Genomic DNA, 23,501 nt, shown 5'->3' with positions numbered 1-23,501 from the left:
GTAAGGTCAACAAGATAGCAAGCAGCCTCATTTTAATGAGCAACCGCACCATTGATAAGCTACTATTTTGAGTCAATAATTGAGTGATAATGATCTATTTCATGAAACTGCCTTTTCAATTTTGTGTGCGTTTTCTGTTTGTCATGTAAATTACCCTGGAGCAAGAGGAACAAATTATATGAAGGTAATAAATGAAGTAGGGCTGTCAATATTCACGTGTTCATTTTCTAGACTAATTTGAAAATCTTGTAGAAATGTACATAATTAAATCGCATTAACCTTTTTGACCTCGTCTTCCATAGCTTTGACATCGGGCTGCAATGGCTGGTTAAGTGTAGGTTATTTATTGTCACACTGACATGCAAACCAGGAGAATAAATAGTGACCAGAGATCGCCTGAATGTCCTATTTCATTACACAAAGTTTCCGAACTTGACTTTTGGATTAAAGGTCCACTATCTTATAAATGGCCTTTTCCAGTGGTTTGCATTGTTTTCTAGCAATGTGGGGTTGTACCACCACTGACTAGATGTGAAATCTCTAGCCAGTCCCGTTTCTTCAGTTCAGCTCAGACAAGAACCTCCCCCACTGAACAAAGCCATTCAGAATTGACTCGCTCTCCTACATAGGAAGGCGCTGATCTGCCACCGCCCGCTCACAATCAACTGTGATACATTGAAATTATGATCAAAAGAGTGGCTAAGTGGCGCAGTGGGCAAGGCGCTCGCCACTAACGCAGGAGATGCTGGGTTCGAGCCCAGCTCTCGGCGTTGCTTCCGGCTTGGCTGGTCGTTCATACTAATACAATTGGCAGTATTAGGGGGTGGGAAAGCCGGTGGGTGGGGATCGGACGTTGTGGACAGCGACTCCTACAGGTCGGTTGGTGCGCCTGTACAGCAGAATCAGGAAGTATCGAGGGCAGCGTGAGCCTCCCACGCGTTACTCCTCGCCACAGAGAGATCGCGCTGTTCAGGTGAAAAGATGCGACAGCTGCCTCCTTGTGTACCGGAGGAGACACGTGATGCAAGGCTTGGTGCACATTGCAGCCGACCAGTGGGAGGCATGGTCTAACAACGTTCAAGACAGGGGAGGGTAGAATTCGATAATACGAAATTGGGATGGGAGAAAAATAGAAAATGGGGAGAAAAAGTAGATAAAATTAAAACATGATCAAAACGGAGCCAGTGGAAATAATGCGGAAGCGGTTTCCCCGTCAGTCAGCACTTGCTCAAAAGAGAGAGGGAGAGACAGATAGAAGGGAGAGAGAGGGAGAGACAGATAGAAGGGAGAGAGAGGCTCGTACGGTGGGAGTCTCGGAGCGCACTGCATTGAGAGAGAGGGGACTTATCAAGTCAAGTCAAGAGTTTTATTTGTCACGGCATACGAGTATACAATGAAATGCGGGTGGTCTTGCCCGCAACGATGTGCAATACAGTGGTACAACATATAATAGAATCCAATACAAAAAACATTGTGCAATAACAGGTAACGGGTAACATGGTGTGACATCTCGGTATTTGTACATAGTTATTTACAGAGCATATAGGACATGCTAGGTAGCTTTGGTAGTGCAATACACCGTTACTGTTGCTAATACTAATTTAAAGTGGCCTTTCCTTTTGGCAATAAGTGTGGGTGTGTGCAGCATGAGTGTGTGCCCGCTCATGTTAAAGTGTTAAAGTGGCTGCTAGTGTGTGAGCGTGCACAGCGTGCGTGTCGTGGTGTGCTCATGTGTGCTTATGTGTGGATAGTTCAGTGTTCTGTGGTACTCAATGTTCATTGTTCAAGACTGATGGCCTGGGGGAAGAAGCTGAGCCTAAGCCTCTCTGTCCTAGTAGCTGGGGTTCGCAGGCGTCTGCCTGACCTCAGCAGCTGAAACAGGCTGTTATTGGGGTGGTGGGGGTCTTTCATTATTCTGCAGGCTCTGGATTTGCACCTCTTGTTGTATAGAACCTGCAGGGGAGGTAGTGCAATACCCGTGGTACGCTCGGCTGAGCGCACCACTCTCTGTAGGGCCTTCTTGTCCTGTGCTGTGCTGTTTCCATACCAGGCAGTGATGTTTCCGGTCAAGATGCTCTCTACAGCTCCTGAGTAGAAGGACTGGAGTATCTTCCCCGATACTCTGAACATCCTTAACTGTCTCAGGTGGTAGAGGCGCTGTTTCGCCTTCTTTACTACTGTGTCTATGTGTGTTGACCATGTCAGATCCTCTGAGATGTGGACCCCCAGGTTCTTAAAGCTGCTCACCCTGTCCACGGTAGCCCCGTTAATCATCAGTGGTGTGTGTGTCTCCTGCTGTCCTCTCCTATAATCCACGATCAGCTCCTTGGTTTTACCAATGTTCAGGAGCAGGCCGTTGTCCTGGCACCAGCGTTCCAGTACCTCAACCTCCTCCCGGTAGGCCTTCTCGTCGTTGTCCGAGATCAGCCCCACCACCACCGTGTCGTCTGCGAACTTCACTATGGAGTTGGAGCTGAACTTGGCCACACAATCGTGTGTGTAGAGTGAGTACAGCAGGGGGCTCAGAACACAGCCCTGGGGGGACCCGATGCTCAGGGTGATGGTGTTGGAGGTCTGACCCCCCACCCTGACCGCCTGGGGTCTTTCACTCAGAAAGTCCAGTACCCAGGCGCTCAGGGCGGAGCTCAGACCCAGCTCGATCAGCTTGTCCACCAGTCTGGTGGGGACTATGGTGTTGAACGCTGAGCTGTAGTCAATGAACAACAGTCTCACATAGCCCCCCTTCTGACGGTCAAGGTGAGAGAGGGTGCTGTGCAGTACCTGGGAGACCGCGTCGTCAGTGGACCTGTTTGTCCTGTATGCAAATTGCATAGGGTCCATATAACTGGGGAGGGAGGCACAAATGTGGTCCTTGACCAGCCTCTCGAAACATTTCATGACCACAGAGGTGAGGTTTCTTCGGTACAGGGATGATGGTAGACATCTTGAAGCAGGCAGGGACCACTGACTCCGCCAGGGATTGATTAAATATGGCGGTGAACACCGGGGCCAGCTGGTTGGCACAGGACTTAAGTATGCGTCCTGTTATACCATCTGGGCCAGCAGCCTTCCTGGTGTTCACCTGCATAAATGCTCTTCTCACACTGTGTTCCGACAACGAGAGAGCGTCCCCGCCCCCCCGCGGTTGCCCCCCCTCACTAGCCGGAGAGAGCCAGCAGCGCCACCGTCTACACCAAACCGAGCGTAGAAAGAGTTGAGCTTGTCCGCGAGGGAGGCGTTGTCGCTCCCCATTGAGGGGGCGCTGACTTTGTAGTCATGTATCTCTCTGTCAAGAGAGCACTCGCTGTATCCGTCAACCTGTTGCAAAATATCATAGCGTGCCCGTTTTCTAATCTGTGCAATAATATTCACGGAGGAGGTATATCTTGTCATGCGAAACAAGTTGCCAATGCATTGTCCCGTAAAATTGCCCAAATAGTGAAAAATAAAGCAAAATATCACCCCTTTAAAACAAGTTGTATAAACGATGCCTTGTTTCCCAGCGGAGCAACAAGTATCAAGTAATCGTAGGTCGAGCTATGCTCCATGTGACAATAGTATATAGTAGATAGTCTTAGGGCACTGTGCAATACTCCAATTCAGCCATTGGCAATTTGGGTGGGGGGGGCGCTGTTGAGCGGGCCTGTGACCAGACCTGAAAGTGCCCCTGGCTCTGCGGCTCTGCAGCTGCATGCTATTCGCAAATCCACTGCTGCAGCCGTCGTTATCATAACACTACACACATATCATAATGTTTACAGCAAACTGTAGTTGATCACCAGGTATGTTTTATTAACGTTGAATAATTCATATAAGAAAAACGATAGGGAAATCTCTTACCTTTCTCCACTGGTTAAAAATGCCAGGAACTGAAATTGAAACTTGCTGTGCGCCGCGGTGATATGTGTTTATTATGAAATGACAATTGCGTGTTGACACGCCCACTGCGCGAAGCCTCCTAAATAACTTTTTCCAGTTTGCACATATCTATTATCTATGACTAATTCTATCTATTTTTAGGGGCAAATGCGATTGAAATAGTCGCGCTGTGGTTACATGACGTCATTGCTATTTTAGAGCTGCTCTACCGGTTACACGGTATAGTCAAAATCCATACCGTAGAGCAAATTCATACCGTTTATACCGTATACCGTTTATACCGTCCACCCCTACAATCTACTATATGCTATCGTCTATACTACCATCTACTATGCTACTATGTCTATATTACTTAGTAGCATAGTAGATAGTAGTATAGACACAGCAGCTCTTATTCTGGACTTGAGTCAATCTAACCCACAATGATGACAATCTGTAAAATTGCCTCTTCTAAGGCTGCGGCCGGAGAGTCAGTTCTAACTTGGCGATAGCGGCTGCAAACATTTCCAGAGATTACTATTGATAGTCTATTGTTTAAAATGGTGGGAGATGTAATGCTTCTAAGAAGTGCCTCGTTTTATAATACTGCACGCAGGTGGCTTCCCAAAGGGTAGATGAGGCATGGAGCAGGACACACACCAGAGCATGTGAGCCGGGCAGAGTGGGAGTGGAACGAGGAAACACTTTTGATTTCACCTGAGCGAGGAGCCCATTTTAATATTCATCGCTCAAAATAGCTCAAGACCACTCCGAATCACTGCATTCCACTCGTGAGGCTGCATTGCCAAAGCCCATTAAACTACAGCCCACCTGCTGCCTGCCTTTTACTTTCACTTTTGAGTAGAGGTAAAGAGACCAGAGATCACTCACAGCTCCTTGGGAAATGCATACAGCACTCTGCATCTTTCCATTACTACTGCAATATTGAAGATGACAACCAAGAACATGCACGATATCAATTAACGATTTATTTATTTTCACGTCAAAGACATTTGAATATAATGAAATATTTACATTTGAATGTACATACCGGTAATGTTAATGTAAATGTATTTGGACATCACAGCCATCACCATGAACATCCCCTATATCAGTGATTCCCAACCTGGGGTCCGCGGACCCCCTGGGGATCTGCCAGGGGGCGCAGGGGGTCCGCCAGACCACAGATAAGACGCCATGTAGCTACCCTACTTTCAGAGAAATATTTAATTAGCATATTTTTATCATCAGAAGCATGAATAGTCTCTCCACTACAATAAAAAATAAAGATAAATAAATAAACATCTAGACATGATTTTTGAACGTTAACAGTAGGCTACCGGGTAGCCGCTAAAACGCAAATCAGTTGACTATCACTTTCCGTAGCTAGCCTAGCACGCTAGTTAACTTTCTCGGCTCGTCTGCAGTCAGCCGCCAGAGGCGAAAATGTGTGACAAACGAAAAGGAGATGACGGCAGCTCATCTGCAAAAAAAGTTAGGACCTACAGCAATCGCGAAAATTACATCACCATGGGCTTCACTGAGGGACCAGACAAACGACCTGAGTGTGTGATTTGTGGAGAAAAGTTGGCAAACTCGAGCCTGAAGCCCAGCAAGCTGAAGAGACATCAGGCGTCTAAGCACCCAGAAACCGTTGGGAAGGATCCAGACTTTTTTCAGAGGAAAGAACAGTCTCTCAAGGCGAACAAGCCCGTTGATGTTAGAGTAGCGTGGAGCAGGGGTGGCAGTGATTTACAGAAGGCTACCGAAGCCTCCTTTGAGTGGTCGCTTTTAATTGCAAAAGCAAAGAAACCGCACAATATTGGCGAGCAGCTCATCAAACCAGCCTGCATCAAAATGGTTTAGAAACTGTGCGGCGCACAGGTGGCGGATAACTAAAATCAGTACCACTCTCGAACAATGTAGTGAAAGACCGAATTGATAAGATGTCAAGTGATTGCGAGCAGCAGCTGTCAGAAAAGCTTAGAAAGGGTCCATTTGCCATATAACTTGATGAAACTACAACTGTCGCAGACGAGGCTGTGCTCATCGTTTATGTGCAGTATATCGAAAATGAGGATCTGAAGCAGGACATTCTCATGTCAGTCAACCTTACTACCACCACTCGAGGTAAGGATATTTTTACTGCAGTGGATTCTTACTTCATTCAACATAAATGCAAACCGTTCACCATTAGGGCCTGATTTGAGAGGATGAATACAGGATTTGAATATTGGCCAACATTTTGAAATACATATGGTGCAAGATGAGATTTGTTGATTGAAGGCACAAGTCAAAGAAGCATAGTGGGTCTAATTATGCCTATGCCTGTGTATAAGCAGTTTGTTATTAAAATGACAAAAAAAAGTATTAAAATGACAAAAAAAAAAGTATTTTATGGTATTTTATTAGGAGGGGGGTCCAGGAATTTCATCAGATATGTTTGGGGGTCCCTGGGGGGAAAAAGGTTGGGAACCCCTGCCCTATATCAATCATATGCCAGTCCAATTAATTTACTCTGGCGCCAGGTCTTCCTCTGTGTATTCAAACATGCAACTGTTAAGTACCTGTGTGTGTGTGTGTGTGTGTGTGTGTTCATTCATACACAACATAGTACTGCAAATATCTGCCTTCAGCTACATTTTAAAAAGATGGTGAGGACCTCATGACGTAACAAAGTGACTCACAGTGTGAACCCCATACAGTGTGTGTTGTGTGAACCCCATACATACAGTGTGAACCCCATACATAGGCCTTTCACACCGGGAATAATTGTTTCGGAACATGAATAATCGGTGCCCAGTGTCTTCTTAGAGGGCCGAACTAAAGCCTCAGTCATGTTCCGAACCAATTATTCCCAGTGTGAACTCGCCGGCCGGTTTGAAATTACGTTCAGGAACCGGCTCCGGCACGGAGCCCGGCCGGTGTGAAAGGTCTAACAGTGACTCACAGTGTGAACCTCATACTTCAGACAGCTCAAAACAAATTAATGAGAGTAGTCCTTAAGCTACCTCCACGCACTCACCTAGGGCCAACTTTCTTTAGGCAACTAAACTAGCTTCCGGTCAATAAAAGGGTAATTCACATCAAATTAGGTCTCACACACAAGATAGTTAAAAATACAGGTCCGAAATATCTATCCAATTACTTTAATCGATTCCGTGACAATCATTCATACTCTACTAGAAGGAGCAGTACGGATTTTATTCTGCCAAAATTCAACTCACTAATGGGCACAAATACTTTTTCATATTCTGCAGCACTGGAGTGGAACAAGCTTCCAGTGGCCCTGAAAAACATCGAAGAGGGGGGAAGCTTTAGACGTGCCACTAAGAAATGGCTAGCCAGTGAAGTATAGAATAGCCACGTCTAGGAAGGAGAGGGTAGAGAGTGTTTTGTGGGGTTGCTATATGTTTTATTATGATGCTCTGTTTTTTATTATGATGATCTATGTTTTATTATGATGCTCTATGTTTTATTATGATGCTCCGTTTTATTATGATGCTCTATGTTTTATGATGTCTGTCCATGTCCAAAATCAGGGACCATGATGGAAATAAGTGCTTGCACTCATGATTTTATCCCTTGGATGCGGTCTTTTACTCCACAATAAAAATCAATCAATCAATCAATCATATAGTGTGATCCCAATACAGTGACTCACAGTGTGAACCTCATACAGTGTGAACCTCATACAGTGACTCAGTGTGAACCTCATACAGTGTGAACTAGGCTTGGGCGGTATGACGGTGTTACGTTATACCAGGGTATTTAGAAATCACGATGGTATGATTTTTAATACTGGGAAAAATACAGATACGTTTCTTTCTAGATGGGATCGTCGCAGTGAGCGTGACGTCACAGACTGTGCGCCATGCAACGTTATAGTGTGTTCCTGTGGGTCGCCCATCTCGCATGAGTGTTAATCTGCATGACAAATAAAGATGTATTCTTCTATAGAATGCGGTTATGGACCGGTGGCCATCCGTTTATTAAGGTCGAATGGACCATGGGTTCTAACGTTTTGAGAGTATGGATTCGTGCGTGAATGTGGACTCGGGAACACGTTGTTTGGGTAAGTAAGTTATGTTATGGTTAACCTTTTAAGCCTGGAGCACTATTTTCTGAAAATACATACCTAATTAAATGGAATATTGCTCCATTTCTACAAGGTCCATTTGCATGTTCTTGATCTAGGGACATCTATGGACCTCAGTGAATGTATTCCCAGTGTCAGAAATATTGTGTCTATTACTAGGCTTGCTAAAATTGTGATGAAACAAAAGGAGAATATGAATTATGATTTTTCTTTGCATCTTTGACAGTGAATAACACCATGCAAAAAATTACCAGACATGAAAAACTGAGCTCATTCAGTACCTTCTTACAGTACAAAATATCTAAGCAAATGAATAAAGGGAAGATGATTAAACAGAAGGTTTTGTATATACAGTACTGAATTCTCCCATCCGGACCAATGCATTTTGAAATATTATTATAGAATATAGAATACCAGGCATATAAATTACCTTATTATAGCCAACTCACACATCTATGGATCGGGCCAAATCTCCTCTTTCAAATGGCAGAGTTCAATTTGGATTTAGTATCTCCAGGCATGCAGCAAGAACCGTGAATGAAATCTACTGCAAATACAGTCGGTTTTTAATTTTTGAGACAGGTCCACCATTTTGAATCGGATTGCAACACGGATGGTTGCTAAAGGTTCACAGAAGGTAGACACTAAGGGCGGGATCCACAAAGAATGGATTGCAAGGTGCTAATTGCACCCTTACTTACAATTCATTATGAATTGAAAATGGGGGACCCTAGACAAAAGTCTCTCTCTGGTCTGCATCCCCTTAACAATTGTGTGTATTGAGCCGTACTGTATTGTACCCATTCTGCAATCTGTTAATAAAATGTTCAATCAATCACCGCGCAGGCACACCAGAAGTAGGCTGTGCCTTTGACCTGTACATGGACCAGTCTTTCCAGGACAAGTATATAAAATACCAACCATTGCTCGATGTGATAACCAGCTTTGGGTACAAGTGTAGATTTAGTATACTCATATTCGGAAGTCTTGGCCATGTATATAAATACACAATGAGTGGTCTGAGAATTGCTGCAATGTCAAAGAGAAAAGGCAAACAAATTGCCAAATATCGCTCCGTCTCAGCTATTATTGGCAGCTTAGCCGTGTGGAGAAGGAGGTGCTATGTGTACCCTTAAGTGTTCAGTGCTGCTTGGCCGCGATATATTTGATTCCCCGTTTATGTAATATAATTTGTGGAACCAAATAAAGTATTCATGTGTGTTAGACGTCACGCTAGACTCTCGTTTTCCGGAGAGGGTCATACAAATCCGGTTCAATCAATTATTACCCGTCACATTGATTTGATTTCTTTATGAGATATCGCCTATTTAATAGCATTTACTTTACCAAAACAATTGACCACAATACATTTAATATGCAGAATAAGGCTAATAGACAGAAGAACAAACCTAGATTCATAACTAATTAGCAAACATAGTAGTGCAGCTCTTCCTGTCGGTTTGCTTGTTGTGTTTTGCCTTAACGTTTACCACATGTCCCACTTCATTGTTAACGTTAGTAATGGGGGGGTTTCGTACAAAAGGACGTCTGTGTTTACTGTAGTCTACCGCAACCATAGAACTACATAAGACTGGACCGCAACAAGGCTTTGTTATTGTTGTTGAACTTGCGAACGTGTGTCTTGTGTGTCGCCAGAAGGTGATGTCACTGGCAGAACATGTCCCTCTCTCATCGCAGGACAGGGTAGTATGTCAACTATGCATTCATTCACCAGTCAATGTGGTGTGGTTACATTTACCAATATATATGTATATATTATATACAGTATATATCTGAGCTCTGCAAGCTCATGCAGGACAGACAACTCTCGTGGAGCAGAAGGGCAAAAGCTTGCTTGATCTTGATTTTCAGTATGAATTGAAATCGCTCAAATGATGGACAGCCTTTCGAGTTTTCCATCATTGTTCGGTCAAAGACGGAAAATATTCAGTTATTGTGTGTGTGTCTTCTTGTACTTATATCCTTTATTGCCCAATTCAAATGACCTACTTGTGAGGACAAGTGAAGATGTTTTAAAGGATAACTCTGGTATTACAAACTCTGGTGTACAAAGTGTGTGTGTGTGTGTGTGTGTGTGTGTGTGTCAGCAGGTCGCAGCTGAATGCTGGAGCGCACCATTCTTAACACCTGAGCAAACACCTGTCGTAACTGCCGCCGTTAACGTAGTAATGTGCAATATGTTCTTGTGGAGATTGTTCTGGACTATGTGTCTGGTCTCGGCGATCAAAGTTGCCTACAAGCGAGCGCTCCAAAGTGGGAGAATCTATCAACAAAAATGGATTCCCCATGACCCGACGCCAATCATCCACCTGTCGGGCCTGGAGCTGCCGCCCCACACAGACTTCTCTGCATCCATGCGAGTCTGTAACTTTGGTTGCCATTGTCAATTTGGGCATGATTGTATCAGAATAATCCCACAATGTACAAGTGCACTGATAATATTTGTGTCCTTTAACACTTTCAGTGCCACTCACGAGATTTCTCAGGTTTTTTTATAGGTGGTTGCATGCCACTCACGAGATTTCTCGGAATTATTATTATTATTATTTTTTTGCGATCTGAAAAATTATTGCATCACCCGAGCCTACCCGAGTATAGCCGAGGGGCGCCGGCGATCACTGTGGAAAAAAGCGCCCCCTGTCGTCTCCCAGATGACATAAGTGATTTTGGAATGGACTCAATGAAAATGATGGGGAAAAAAATCCGGTACTCCACATTTTCCAGTTCACTGATCCAGCCGGGGTTACTAGAGTTCATTCTGGAGCCTCAGATCCCCGCGGATCATGGAGTTCTACTGTATCGCGTTGGATCCATACACGTATCGATTTTTTCGAATGGTGATCAGGAATTGGAATATACCAGTTGGATACCATCTGATGTCAGGTAAGGACTCTATGTTATCAGTGGTAGGATAATCAGAGTAAGTTTGATGAAGTTATAAGCTGTTTTGTGAAATGTCTTTTCGGTTTCACTGTAAAAGTCCGTGAGGAAATCAACAGAGCGATTATCAGTGCGCGGCCGTAATGTGCGTGCGTGCACGTATAATATTGATCATCTAGCGTTTATTTGAAAACGATTCATAAAAAGGCCGACGAATATCAACGTTGTGGAATATTCCACTAAAAGACGATTTTCATAGAATGCTCCAGAATGAGCTGTTTTTTATATCAAAACGGGGGCTTTTCTAACTGCTCTGAAACGGCAACGACGCGATAAAAAAACAATCTGCCTTCACAGCACTGACTGGAAAATAGTCTTTGATAATGCGATGGGCAGATTAGACACATAGCCATAATTTAAAACATAGATTAGGCGATATTAACGTTAACATTGGCGCCGATGGTGGCATTCAAGCGGTAAAACGAAAAACCAGGCGTGGCGCTGAAAGTGTTAAACATCGTCTTTATGTGGACATAAATAAAGATTCTAAATGTGTGTGTGTGTGCCGAATCGATAACAAACCAACCGTAAGTATTCCTCAAATACTTCTAAACGACAAAAGTCACTCAAACTCACTTCATCGATTCTCTGCTCTATCTTCATCTCTCCATGTTCCTGTATCGACCTGTGAGAGAAGGGGAAAGTGAGAGAAAGACATAAGTAAGAGAGGTGTGTGTGAGAGAGAGAGAGAGAGAGAGAGAGAGAGAGATAGAGGGGAGGGAGGATAAGGTGAGATAGAGAGAGAGAAGGAGAGAGAGAAGGAGAGAAAGTGAGATAGGAACAGAAGTAATAGGTGTGGGTGTGTGTGTAAGAGAGGGGGGAGGTGAGAGAGAGGGGGGGAAAGTGAGTGTGTGAGAGAGTGGGAGGATAAAGTGTGTGAGAGAGATGGAAACAAATAAACAGGAAAAAGCTGGTCAGACAAGAGAAGATACGTCCAGATGGCAGAGTTAATAACTTGCCCCCCCCCCCCCCCCCCTCTCTGTGTTGGTTAGAGCTATTTGCTCTTGCATCGCTGTGGATCCAAGCAGTGGGGCAACATTAATCAATCCAAAACCCAGTGTCAAGAGCTCAATACGTGAAGCTCACTGTTAGGTGGCAACACATGCTCCCTATAAACCCACCTCCTGTCTCTGATCACCCACCTCCTCTCCGCCTGTCCCCTCATCTCCTTCCAGGTCATCACAGATGGGCAGTAATCCCATAACCCCCCCCCCCCCCCCCCCAAAAGAGGCAGGGACAGATTGAGATACCCCATGATACAAAATACCCCACGGGCGTTTTAGCAGATTATCCACTCTTGCAGTGAAGCAAATGAGCCACTCACAGTCGGTGATGTCTGGTCTGTTTTTGCCGCCACTGGCGCAAGCTGCATACAAATGTGTACGTAGACACACACAGGCGATACACACACACACACACACTTCAGTGACACAGGACTTACAAATAGGGCTGTCTTAAATACTTCGAAGCTTCGTTCGATGGCACAAGCTTCGAACATTAAAAAAAAATCGAAGTTCAAAAAAAAAATCTAAAAAAATCAAAAACTTTTTTTTTAAATTTATATTTTATTTTTATTTTTACTTCGTGTGTGTGTGTGTGTGTCAGCGTTTCCGTTAGCCGGTAATTACCGGTATTTGACCGGCAAAATCTGTTGAAGTCCGACATATTTAATCTCTCCGGTCTTAATGTCCGGTGAAAATAATTCCCTGAGTCTAAGCACAATTTGATTATTTGAATTGTATTAAAATAGGCTAAAATTAAATAGCCTATGCGATGAACGAAACAATCATTACATTTGTTTCATCGTTGCTTCTAATAATGACGACGTTGTCAGCGAGAGCTTAGTGCTGGGTGTGCGAACTTTTGTGAAGCTGCAGAGCCGGAGCAGCAGCAGCACAGTGCAGTACTCCAGCAGTACTCCAATTCAGCCATTGGCAATTCAATGTTGGGTGGGGGGCGCTGCTGTGCGGTCCCCAGAAAAGAGCCAATACCAGCTGAATCTGCTGCTCTGCATCGACATACTCTCGCAAATAAGTCATTGGGAGGTGGGGAGAGAGAGTCGTCACGCAAACCCACGATAATGTTGCCGTCTCTCTCTGCCAAATTTCTCAGTTCTTCGCTTGATATAATTAATACAAATGTCCAATATAACGGAATTCGTTAGCTCATAAAAATGTGATTATAACAGACTGCCGTTTATTAATGTCGGGCGACTGCCCACAGACACCTATTTGATTTAAAGTCGGCAGCAGCACGGATCTCGGGACTTATTTTATTTGGAATATAATGACTTTATACGCAAAAGTAGCCTAGTTTTAAGTAAAAATATTATAAATCTACATGCCTTGATGATGTCATTCTTTTGTTTTGTTGTCATTCTTTTGCCTATCAATTGTTTTTAAGCTCAATAAACTCTGACTGGAATTTCTCTCATTTGACCGGTAGATTGAAATCTACCGGACACTGAGGCCGGCAACAATTCTTTCTAACGGAAACCCTGGTGTGTGTGTGCATGGGGCCATTGGTTGGGGCCGGGGGACAAATACACTGGAGGAAAGTAACCCAGCTCAGCACTGCCCAAAGTATATCATCACTATTGCCTGTTTGAAGGATATCATCCTCAAACACATATACACCACCTACACGCCTATTCTCAGTCCTTGCCCCACAATGGTGGAATGAACTACCCACCCCAGTTAGGACAGCCGAATCCCATCCAATCTTTCGCCGTCGACTAAAGACGCACTTCTTCAACCATTATCTGAAATAAATTTTAAAGAATAAAATTAAAAAAATCTAACCCTAACTAACCTCACTGTCATGCACTTGTCCTAATAAACTAACCTACACTGTAACACGCAACACTTTGATGAATATTGTTACTCAGCTGATAAGAGTTGTATCCTTCCTGATGACCTGTCGTATAGAACTTGTAAGTCGCTTTGGATAAAAGCGTCAGCTAAATGACTAAATGTAAATGTGAATGTAAATGCCTTGTAGAATTCCACACATAAGAAAGAAAGATACTGGGATGAATAAACAAAATAGGAAATAAAATGTAGAAATGCATGCAATACATAAATAAATATGAATCTATATATGAAATAGAACATTTAGATAAGGTGCTACTGAGATGTTTTGGTGAGTTCTTTGTTTTTTTGTGGAAGTAGCCCTTCTTAAAAATGCATGAACATTCACTGATAATTGGTCTGTAGTGGAGTCTACAAGGTCTACATTGCCGGACCATGTAGAATCCGGACCTTGTAGACTGACATAATTCTGTGCATAGTTTAGTCTACACAGACCATATTTCAAATAATCAAAATCTTACTTCATTCATCTTAAACATTCTTGATTTGGGGGATTGGTAGTTCCCATGAAATCTGAAGTTGTTCAAACGACAACAGCGATCCACCTTGAATTAAATCACACTGTGTTGGCTGCGTCACAGTCACGAAAGGGGCTACTTAATTCATTAATCCAATCCACTTTATTTATAGAGCACATTTAAAAACAAAAAAGTTTGCCAAAGTGCTGTACAAGTCCCACAACATAAGATAAAAAAAAAAAAATTAATTCGAAGCTTCGAATTAAAATCGAAGCTTGGCCCCGAAGCTTCGATTGGCAAAAAAAATTCGAAGGTCAGCCCTACTTACAAACATGACCTTTCAGGGAAACCGCAGTAGAAATACCAGTAAACGTTTTCCAAAGTGTCTGTTTAAGAAAAACTTGTCAAGTGTTCATTGAGTCTGGGAAAAATAATCTGCTGTGGAATAATTACGTATTAAACTTTAAGTTCAACGTTTTGGTTAAGCTTCTTTTTAGGAGGAGAATCAGACGAAAGATAACACTAAAATGCAGCAGTGTAGAACTGGGGAATGCTTTGTCTATTGACCATATTCACCCTTGAGAACAGGGTGGAAAGAGACCCAACCTGAGCATGACATGAGATCAAAATGGCTGCTGTGTTTGTTTACAATAAAACGCAAGATACAGTACTTGTGGCCTAATAGGCCGTAAGGTGAAGGCTGTATCGTTTCATCCCATTCCCACCTCAGCGGACTACTCAATTTTCACTCTGGGTGAAAGATATATTAGTGTAGATTTGGGAATAAAAAGTTCTCCATTTACAATCCTGCCCGTTTTGCGCAATCATAATTTCAAAGTCAGGACTAGATCATTCTTCGCGAACGGATACTTGGTCACCACTGAGTTTTATTTGAGGTAATTGGTGAGAGTTCGGTCACGTATCTTGCGCTCGACCAATAGCCGCTCTCTTTGTTGCGAAGATACGGCCGCCGGGCGAAAACAAATGACATCCACAGAGTAACGTTGCATCAGAAGAGGACAAAATGGACAAAAAACACCTTCTAAAGTTCGCAAAAAGGTTTCTAAACAAGATACAAGATACAAGAGTTTTATTTGTCACGGCATACAGGTATACAGTGAAATGCGGGGGGTCTCGCCCGCAACGATGTGCATAATACAAGTAATAATAATAAGAGTCCAACCAATAGAGCGACAGTGCAATAAACAAGTAAACAAAGTAGGCATATCGGTATCTGTACATGAGCTATTTACAGAGCATGGTAGGACATGCTAGATCCTGTGGCAGTGCAGTACACTGTTAGCTACGGATGAGGCATTGGGTCTTTATGTACACTGCTATACAATGCTATATTATACAATCTCAAGGCATTCTATTCTTAAAGTGACCTTTCCTTCTGTAAAGTGTCCGTCCATAGTGTGAGCGTGTGCAGCATGAGTGTGTGTGTGCTCATGTTAAAGTGGCTGCTAGTGTGTGAGCATATACAGTGTGTGTGTTGTGTGTGTGCTCATGTGTGCTTGTACGTGGAGAGTTCAGTGTTCAAGGCTCTGATGGCCTGGGGGAAGAAGCTGAGCCTAAGTCTCTCTGTCCTCGTTACTGGTGCTTGCAGGCGTTTGCCTGACCGCAGCAGCATGAACAGGCTGTTGTTGGGATGGTGAGGGTCTTTCATTATCCTGCAGGCTCTGGATTTGCACCTCTTGTTGTATAGGACCTGCAGGGTTGGTAGTGCAATACTCGTGGTACGCTCGGCTGAGCGCACCACTCTCTGTAGGGCCTTCTTGTCCTGTGCCGTGCTGTTGCCATACCAGGCAGTGATGTTTCCAGTCAAGATGCTCTCTACAGCTCTGAAGTAGAAGGACTGGAGTATCTTCCCAGATACTCTGAACATCCTTAACTGTCTCAGGTGGTAGAGGTGCTGCTTCGCCTTTTTTACGACTGAGTCTATGTGTGTTGTCCATGTCAGGTCCTCTGAGATGTGGACCCCCAGGTACTTGAAGCTGCTCACCCTGTCCACGGTAGCCCCGTTTATCCTCAGTGGTGTGTGTGTCTCCTGCTGTCTCCTCCTAAAATCCACGATCAGCTCCTTGGTTTTACCAATGTTCAGGAGCAGGCCGTTGTCCTGGCACAAGCGTTCCAGTACTTCAACCTCCTCCCGGTAGGCCTTCTCGTCGTTGTCCGAGATCAGCCCCACCACCACTGTGTCGTCCGCAAACTTCACTATGGAGTTGGAGCTGAACTTGGCCACACAGTCGTGTGTTAGGCTTGGGCGGTATCCTTATTTTCAAACCGGCAAACCTTTATGTTATAATACCCCGGTGCACGGTATTTGACGGTATGACTTTCATTTTCATCAGCGGGGGGGGGGGGGGTGTTACGTGTTACCAAGTAAACAAATCATCGTCAGCTCTCAGAATGATAGTCCCGTCCCGCACCGTTTTAGCGTTAGCATCTAGCCTATAGCCATGGCAGACTATTTGATTCCTTAAGGGCTAGAAATTGCCTGGGTTTTGGTCATATGCTCCCGAAATGCTCCCGTTGTTTGGCTACTTCTATGTGCAGTAAAAACTACTCGAATGCTTTATAACCTAGCCATTGATTTAGTTCAGGGTAATCCAAGATTAGCCGCAGAGCTAACGCTACTAACGTGAGCTAACGCTATTTATTCAAGCTCAGTAGCTCACAGAGAGAGATAAACAGCTGACAGCGGATAGTACAGGACGGTACAAATACAATAAAAAGGCGGGTGGGGGCTGTTGTGTAAACCTTGTACTCTTTAGTTCACATATAATAAGAGACTGATTGCTCCACAAGGACCACAACAACACTGCTCTCGTCACAACGCTTTACGGTATTTTCACAGCACTGTCGCAACATTACACCGTTGTGACCCACTCGCTCCACTAGAGCGGTCTCGCCCTCTGCTGGCGAGTGTGTGCACTACACTCAGTGTGTGCACTACACTCAAAACTCCGTTTCACTGTTATAGAAACTGAAGCGCATCTGTGATTTTGACGGTGACGGACGGTATTGAAAATCAATACCGTAGGTAATTCTAAATACCCTGGTATACCTTAATACCGTCATACCGCCCAAGCCTATCGTGTGTGTATAGTGAGTACAGCAGGGGGCTCAGAACACAGCCCTGGGGGGACCCGATGCTCAGGGTGATGGTGTTGGAGGTCTAACCCCCACCCTGACCGCCTGGGGCCTTTCGCTCAGAAAGTCCAGTATCCAGGCGCTCAGACCCAGCTCGATCAGCTTGTCCACCAGTCTGGTGGGGACTATGGTGTTGAACGCTGAGCTGTAGTCAATGAACAACAGTCTCACATAGCCCCCCTTCTGTCGGTCCAGGTGAGAGAGGGTGCTGTGCAGTACTTGGGAGACCGCATCATCACCAGTGGACCGGTTTGGCCTGTATGCAAATTGCATAGGGTCCATATCACTTGGGAGGGAGGCACAAATGTGATCCTTGACAATGTTATATGCATCTCATATGTGACCTCCAATTGACCAAGTATCCGTTCGCGAGGAAAGATCTAGTCCCGACTTTAAAATTACCGTATGATTGCTCAAAATGAGCAGGATTGTAAATGGAGAACTTTTTATTCCTAAATCTACACCAATAGATCTTTAGCCCAGAGTGAAAATTGTGGGAACGAAAATCGTTTTCTAGCCACTTCTCAGCCTTCACCGTATGTATGGCCTATAATGATAAGTGCTCAATGAAAAAAAAACATTCCCATTGCCCAAAGTCTAACATGGAATTACACACTACAAGTGTATTACATGGCCCATAACGCCCCACCAAACAGCATCGTCAACTTCAACAGACATGTGTCCCTTTGATGTGAGCTCCAGGTATTGACAATGCCGATGCTACATACCCTACCACATGACCCCTAATGGTCACCACAACCCAAAGTGTAGAGATAGGCAGTGAGAGCCAGCATATAACCAGGATTACCAAGTGGGCACCTCCCTTCACTGGTGTTTCATGATGTTAGGCCCACGACACCTGGGGAAGGCTCCCAGAACCACCCCCCTCTATGCTAGCGCTCATTCTCCATGATATCCACACGCCGAACCTCCCTATGCAACCCTATGTCAAAACAGAACAATTCCGGACACCAATATCACACATGAAACGGCAACAGAGAGGAAAATGAATACGGTTACATTTACATTGGCCGCCAGCTGACAGTTTATTTTTCTTAAGCCTCCTCCACTGAATCCTCCTAAGGCACGGTCAATTATATAAAGTAAACTAACCGCTGACTAGCAGACCATAATACTAGGTCAGGCCTCAAGTTAGTGCCAACTATCTCTCATAGAACAATGAGTTTTCCTCCTAAATCTACCTGAATATCCCAATCGTTAGCTCCATTTACGTGGCCCGACTCATGCCTGCCTAAAAACCTACCCCCTCTACATTTCTCTCTCTCACGGAAAATTTTTATGGCTACACCCTCCATCAGATTACATGATTACTTGAATTCACCTGTACTCTTCTATTTTCAATTGCTGCCGCTAAGCTCGTCAAAACCTGGTTATGTCGCCATGTATACCGGCCTTGAGAATAATTAATAATGACTTCCATCGCCATTGTGAATGCTAGAGGGGAAATAGTACACCCTGCCATAATGCCTATCTCTAGACTCTGCCATGCTGTAAAATTCGAAGTACTAAAACACATTCTAAAATCTTGGATGTATGCTTTCACCAAGTTTACAAATCACCCCTGGCACTCAACAAACGCACTCCAAATAAGGCTATGTGGTACCAAACCAAACTGGCTTAACAGTGAGGACATCAAGCTCTTGGTATTACCAATTTATCCTGTACTACTCTCAATAACCTCCACAAGAATCAAAGTACATCCAGCACACTTTTATAAACCCTATAGGGGACTCCAACAGTGAGGACTCTTTCGCCTTGGGAATTAGGATTCTGCTCTACATCAAGCTCTTGGTATTACCCATTTATCCTGTACTACTCTCAATAACCTCCACAAGAATCAAAGTACATCCAGCACACTTTTATAAACCCTATAGGGGACTCCATTTGGCCCTGGGCCGGAAGAAGCCTTTGCATGCCTTACTACAGCTTCCACTTCCTTCCACCGTGGCCTAATATCCATTGTATACTCTATCTCTCCTAACAGTGGTATTTCTGCTATTATTTCCTGTTTCTGAATACTTTTATTTTTTTTTATATTCCTCTACCTTAGGGCTGGGCGATATAACGATAACGATAAATATCGCGATATATTTTAATAATCGATATCGAATATCGAAATAAAAAAAAATCGAAAAATCGTTTTTTTTTTTTTACCTGCAACAGGGCAGTTTTAAAACCAGAGACAGTGGACAGACTTGTCTTTCTTGCCTGCAACTTAAAGTAATGGCTTTGCTTGTCCAAATGACAATACTGACCAAATTCAGATTTCTTTTTCTCTTGTCCATTTATTTTGTTTGCTTTCTAATTTAAAATACATTTTGAAACCGTCTGTACACAGTAGGCTATGTGTGCTAGCAGAACTAGACTCCAGTCACGAGTCACAGTGCACATGTGCGGTGGTTTGTCCACCAAAAAAGCGCCAAAAGATCGAAAATAAACTAGCAGAGCCAGAACTGTTCAACTCCTCTGGAGCCACAGCCAGCAGAGAAGCCGGTTTACTTTAGCTTTTAAACCAGCTGCAGCCTGAGAACTGGAGTGTGAGGGGATGTAACACTAAAGATGGCGGCAATGACAAAGAATTGCTGCAAAATAAACATACATCTGTTGTTAAAAAAAAAAAAAAAAAAATTTATACTTATAACAATTCGATAATTATAGATATCGAGAAATAAAATAAAATTATCATATCGTTATCGCGATATGATTTTTTTCCATATCGCCCAGCCCTACTCTACCTCTTACTTTGAAGCTTTCAGTTGCCCTCTCTTTCCTTGGCTGAACAAACTTAAATGGATCCGTATAAAATTATGTCCTAACTTGCTTCTTTCTCCTAAGTTGTTCTGCCCTCTAAGTACTGCTAACTGATTTCTTAGCTCTTCCTGCAAAACATTAATTCCCTCTCTCATTAGGGTTGGGTACCTTTCACATTTGAACCAGTAGCGGTACCTGCAAATCGATACCGGTACCCAACGGTATCTGTACTTTAGTCTCTAAAAATGTAATCAAAAAAATGCCAAACTTCAAATAATTTATCATAATTTATTAATTATTTAGAACAATGTTATTAATATATATAATATTGCAGCGAGCGTTGTTTGCATCTAGCTTTGTAAAGTGTAACAACTCTTGCAACCGTTTTCGGCTTGCCATTGCCCGACTGCTTTGTTGTCCCTTAAAAGTACCTGATTCGGTACCCGTCCCTATTTCTCATACACTGATGGGCCTTTCTCCACTCCACTGTTTCCCATTATTTTCTTTCATTCGACTAGGCCGAAGTGAATTAGGGAAAGTAGTCACATCAAATGTTACACTCAGCCACCGCTTTACTACCTGGTAAGTAAAGGTGGGAGTCACTAGAGGCCAGACGACACATATTATCATGATAGTCGAGTCACAATACTATAATATTGCGATAGATCACTTTTTTCAACTGCAAATGATGTCCCCAATGGAAGACTCAACATCTGCAATACAAATATATATACCAGGGCCCTCATTCATCAACGTGTGCGTAGAACATGTTCTATTTCCACACGTAAGCACAGAATTTAGAATGAGTGTACGCACAGGAATATTGGGATTCATCAACCGTGCGTACACAGGTCCTATGCTCCTCCGTGTTGATGAATACCACTTTGTTCTACCGTCAATGCTCGTGCATGATTATCCATATATGGTCATGAAAGTGAGGAAACACCCCCCATGGGATGTGAAATAATGGACTGACCCGAGCGGAACTCAGAGAAGCTTCACAGAGATTTTTCACTGCTGTCGAACCAAGAAGACACAACGCGCGTGTTTATGGGATAAATAAAAGGCGGACTTGTAAACGGTGATGTCAGATATCAACGGCTCCCTAAGACCATTGCTGCAATTCTGCCTGGACAGCTCAAAATACTAATAAAGACCGTTCATTGACCACTGTTTGGCGTTGGTTGTGTGTCATTATAACCGTGCTGTAATATGAATGCCTTTATTAGTTGTGTTCGATTGGCTGATTTTTAGAGGCATCTATTTTGTTGTCGGTATTACCGACAACAAAATAGATGCCTCTAAAAATCATATACTATTAGGTAGCCTATATGAATTACATATAATAGCAGCCATAGCCTACATTATGCAACAGTAACTTGCGCATACCAGTGTATGCGACGGACCAGTGTATACCTTGTATCATATCATATTCATATAATAGTTTACTCTATCAGCATACCAGCATGTAATATGTTCTTTGTTAGAACTCAACTCGTTCGACAGGCTGACAGACGTGTACACTTACGGTGATGTCGGATATGATATCTATTAACCATTGCTGCCTGGGCAGCGCAAACACAAAGACCGCGCTGGAATATGACTGCCTTTTCCCGTGTTGTTTGATTAATACCCAGGGATTACAGTTCTCCTCAATTTTATTCCAAATCGCGATGGATCTTCCGTCAATTTCCTACCTGCTGCATATGATTTCTAGAGGCATACTACAATCTATTTTGATGTCAGTATTGGGTAGCCTATATAAACAATAATAAGAGAGCATATACAAGAACAATGAATCTCACTGCATGTATGATGTAGCCTGCCTTTCAATACATGAACTTGAATCCCATCATGTTTGTGTGCGGGACTCACAAGGCTGTTGTCACAATGGGTGGTACCGGTACAGTAATAACAGTCCACACAATATCACGATGGACCATGCCATAGCCTATGTTCTATTAGGACATGATCTGTGACGACAAATGTTCTAGAATGTTTGATTAAGATATCATACTCTGACAGCATGCCTATGATCAACAAAAACGCGAACTTGAATCCCATCATATACATAGTCTGTCCACTATCTGGTGTCATTGCAATGCGTTTTTTATTCTTTCTTATACAGTAAAAAGGGGGAAGAACACTATATCGTGGGTGTTCATTAGGGGTGGGAATCATCAGTTTCATCACGATACGATACGATATCGATTCTTTGGACAACGATACGATATTTGCCGATATCACAAAGTCTGCCACGATACGATACGATTCAATTCAGGTGCCTGCGATCGATATGAGGCGATATTATGTGCCCATTTAACACAATCAGTCACATTTAGATCAACTAAAAAAAGGCTACGGAAATATCAATTTATGTATTTATTTTTGAGCTCTTCCAGACATTTAAATGAAAAACAATCTATTGTTTTTAATACAAATAGACCTCCTGTTCACTTTTGTTTTTATATATTGAGCTTTAACCCTTAGGGGTCACGCTGGAGCTTTGAACCCGTCGGCGGACAACAAAAGAAATTAGAATCCCTCTTAAATGCTCAAAAAGGACATCTTTTCAGAAATCGATAAAAATAGAAAAATTGCCATTTCTAGTGCTTTGACATGTAAGGTATACGTCCCCCAACTTGCTAAACCTAATACGAATTGTAAATACGTTTAATTCTTGCTAGATGGCATGATTGTAATAATCTCCATTTGCGATAAGAACTACAATCGCGTCACGAAACGCACATACATGGACGCGCGCACACACACAATAGCGGCGTGTGCGCTGTGAATAGGTGTTACACTTACACCCCCGCAGAGGCGTGAGACTGGTATCAGAGCCTACCCCCCCATCCAAATTCTAAACATAATAATGTATGAATTATCTGTTGCAATAATATCCACGGGACTCGACTTTTTGCAGTCGTTTCTCCTCTCCTGCGTGAGGAGTCTGAGGACATTCGCGGACATTCTCTCAGATAAAAAAAAAAAAGCTTACATACACATACACACACTCTCGCTCTCTCTCAATTCAAATGGGCTTTATTTAACATTAACTACTGTATGGCAGAGTGCGTCTGTGTATATGAGGTATGAATGATCACTGGCTGCTGTGTGACGAGTTTGCTCATCCGCGCTGTCGCGCTATATAAATCCAAGTCATTATTATTATTATTATTAAACACGGACCGCTTTAGTTGACAAAATTACATACATTTCGGGTCATTTCATAATAGCAGTGTGGACCAGCTCTGTAACCAGCTCTGTAACAAGTACAACGCATCTCGCTAGTTGACAGCTTACGCATGCACCCGCGCTGTAGTA

General features: G+C 43.3%; 1 protein-coding gene across 1 annotated transcript in view; it reads right to left on the bottom strand.

Annotated features, from left to right (window-relative positions):
* The window catches only part of uxs1 (UDP-glucuronate decarboxylase 1), a gene marked incomplete at its 3' end in the record, with an annotated part of 129,316 nt that overhangs the window by 61,640 nt on the left and 44,175 nt on the right, over window positions 1-23,501 (bottom strand). The window contains exon 3 of the mRNA XM_084314388.1: window positions 11,495-11,543. Within this exon, the coding sequence (XP_084170514.1) occupies window positions 11,495-11,543 (49 nt within the window). The remainder of the gene's footprint in view (window positions 1-11,494; window positions 11,544-23,501) is intronic.

Source organism: Notolepis coatsorum (genome assembly GCF_963971535.1).
Source record: "Notolepis coatsorum genome assembly, chromosome: 5".
Taxonomy (NCBI): Eukaryota; Metazoa; Chordata; class Actinopteri; order Aulopiformes; family Paralepididae; genus Notolepis; species Notolepis coatsorum.
The sequence above is the reverse complement of the archived record's forward strand: the minus strand, read 5'-3'. Positions and strand labels throughout refer to the sequence as shown.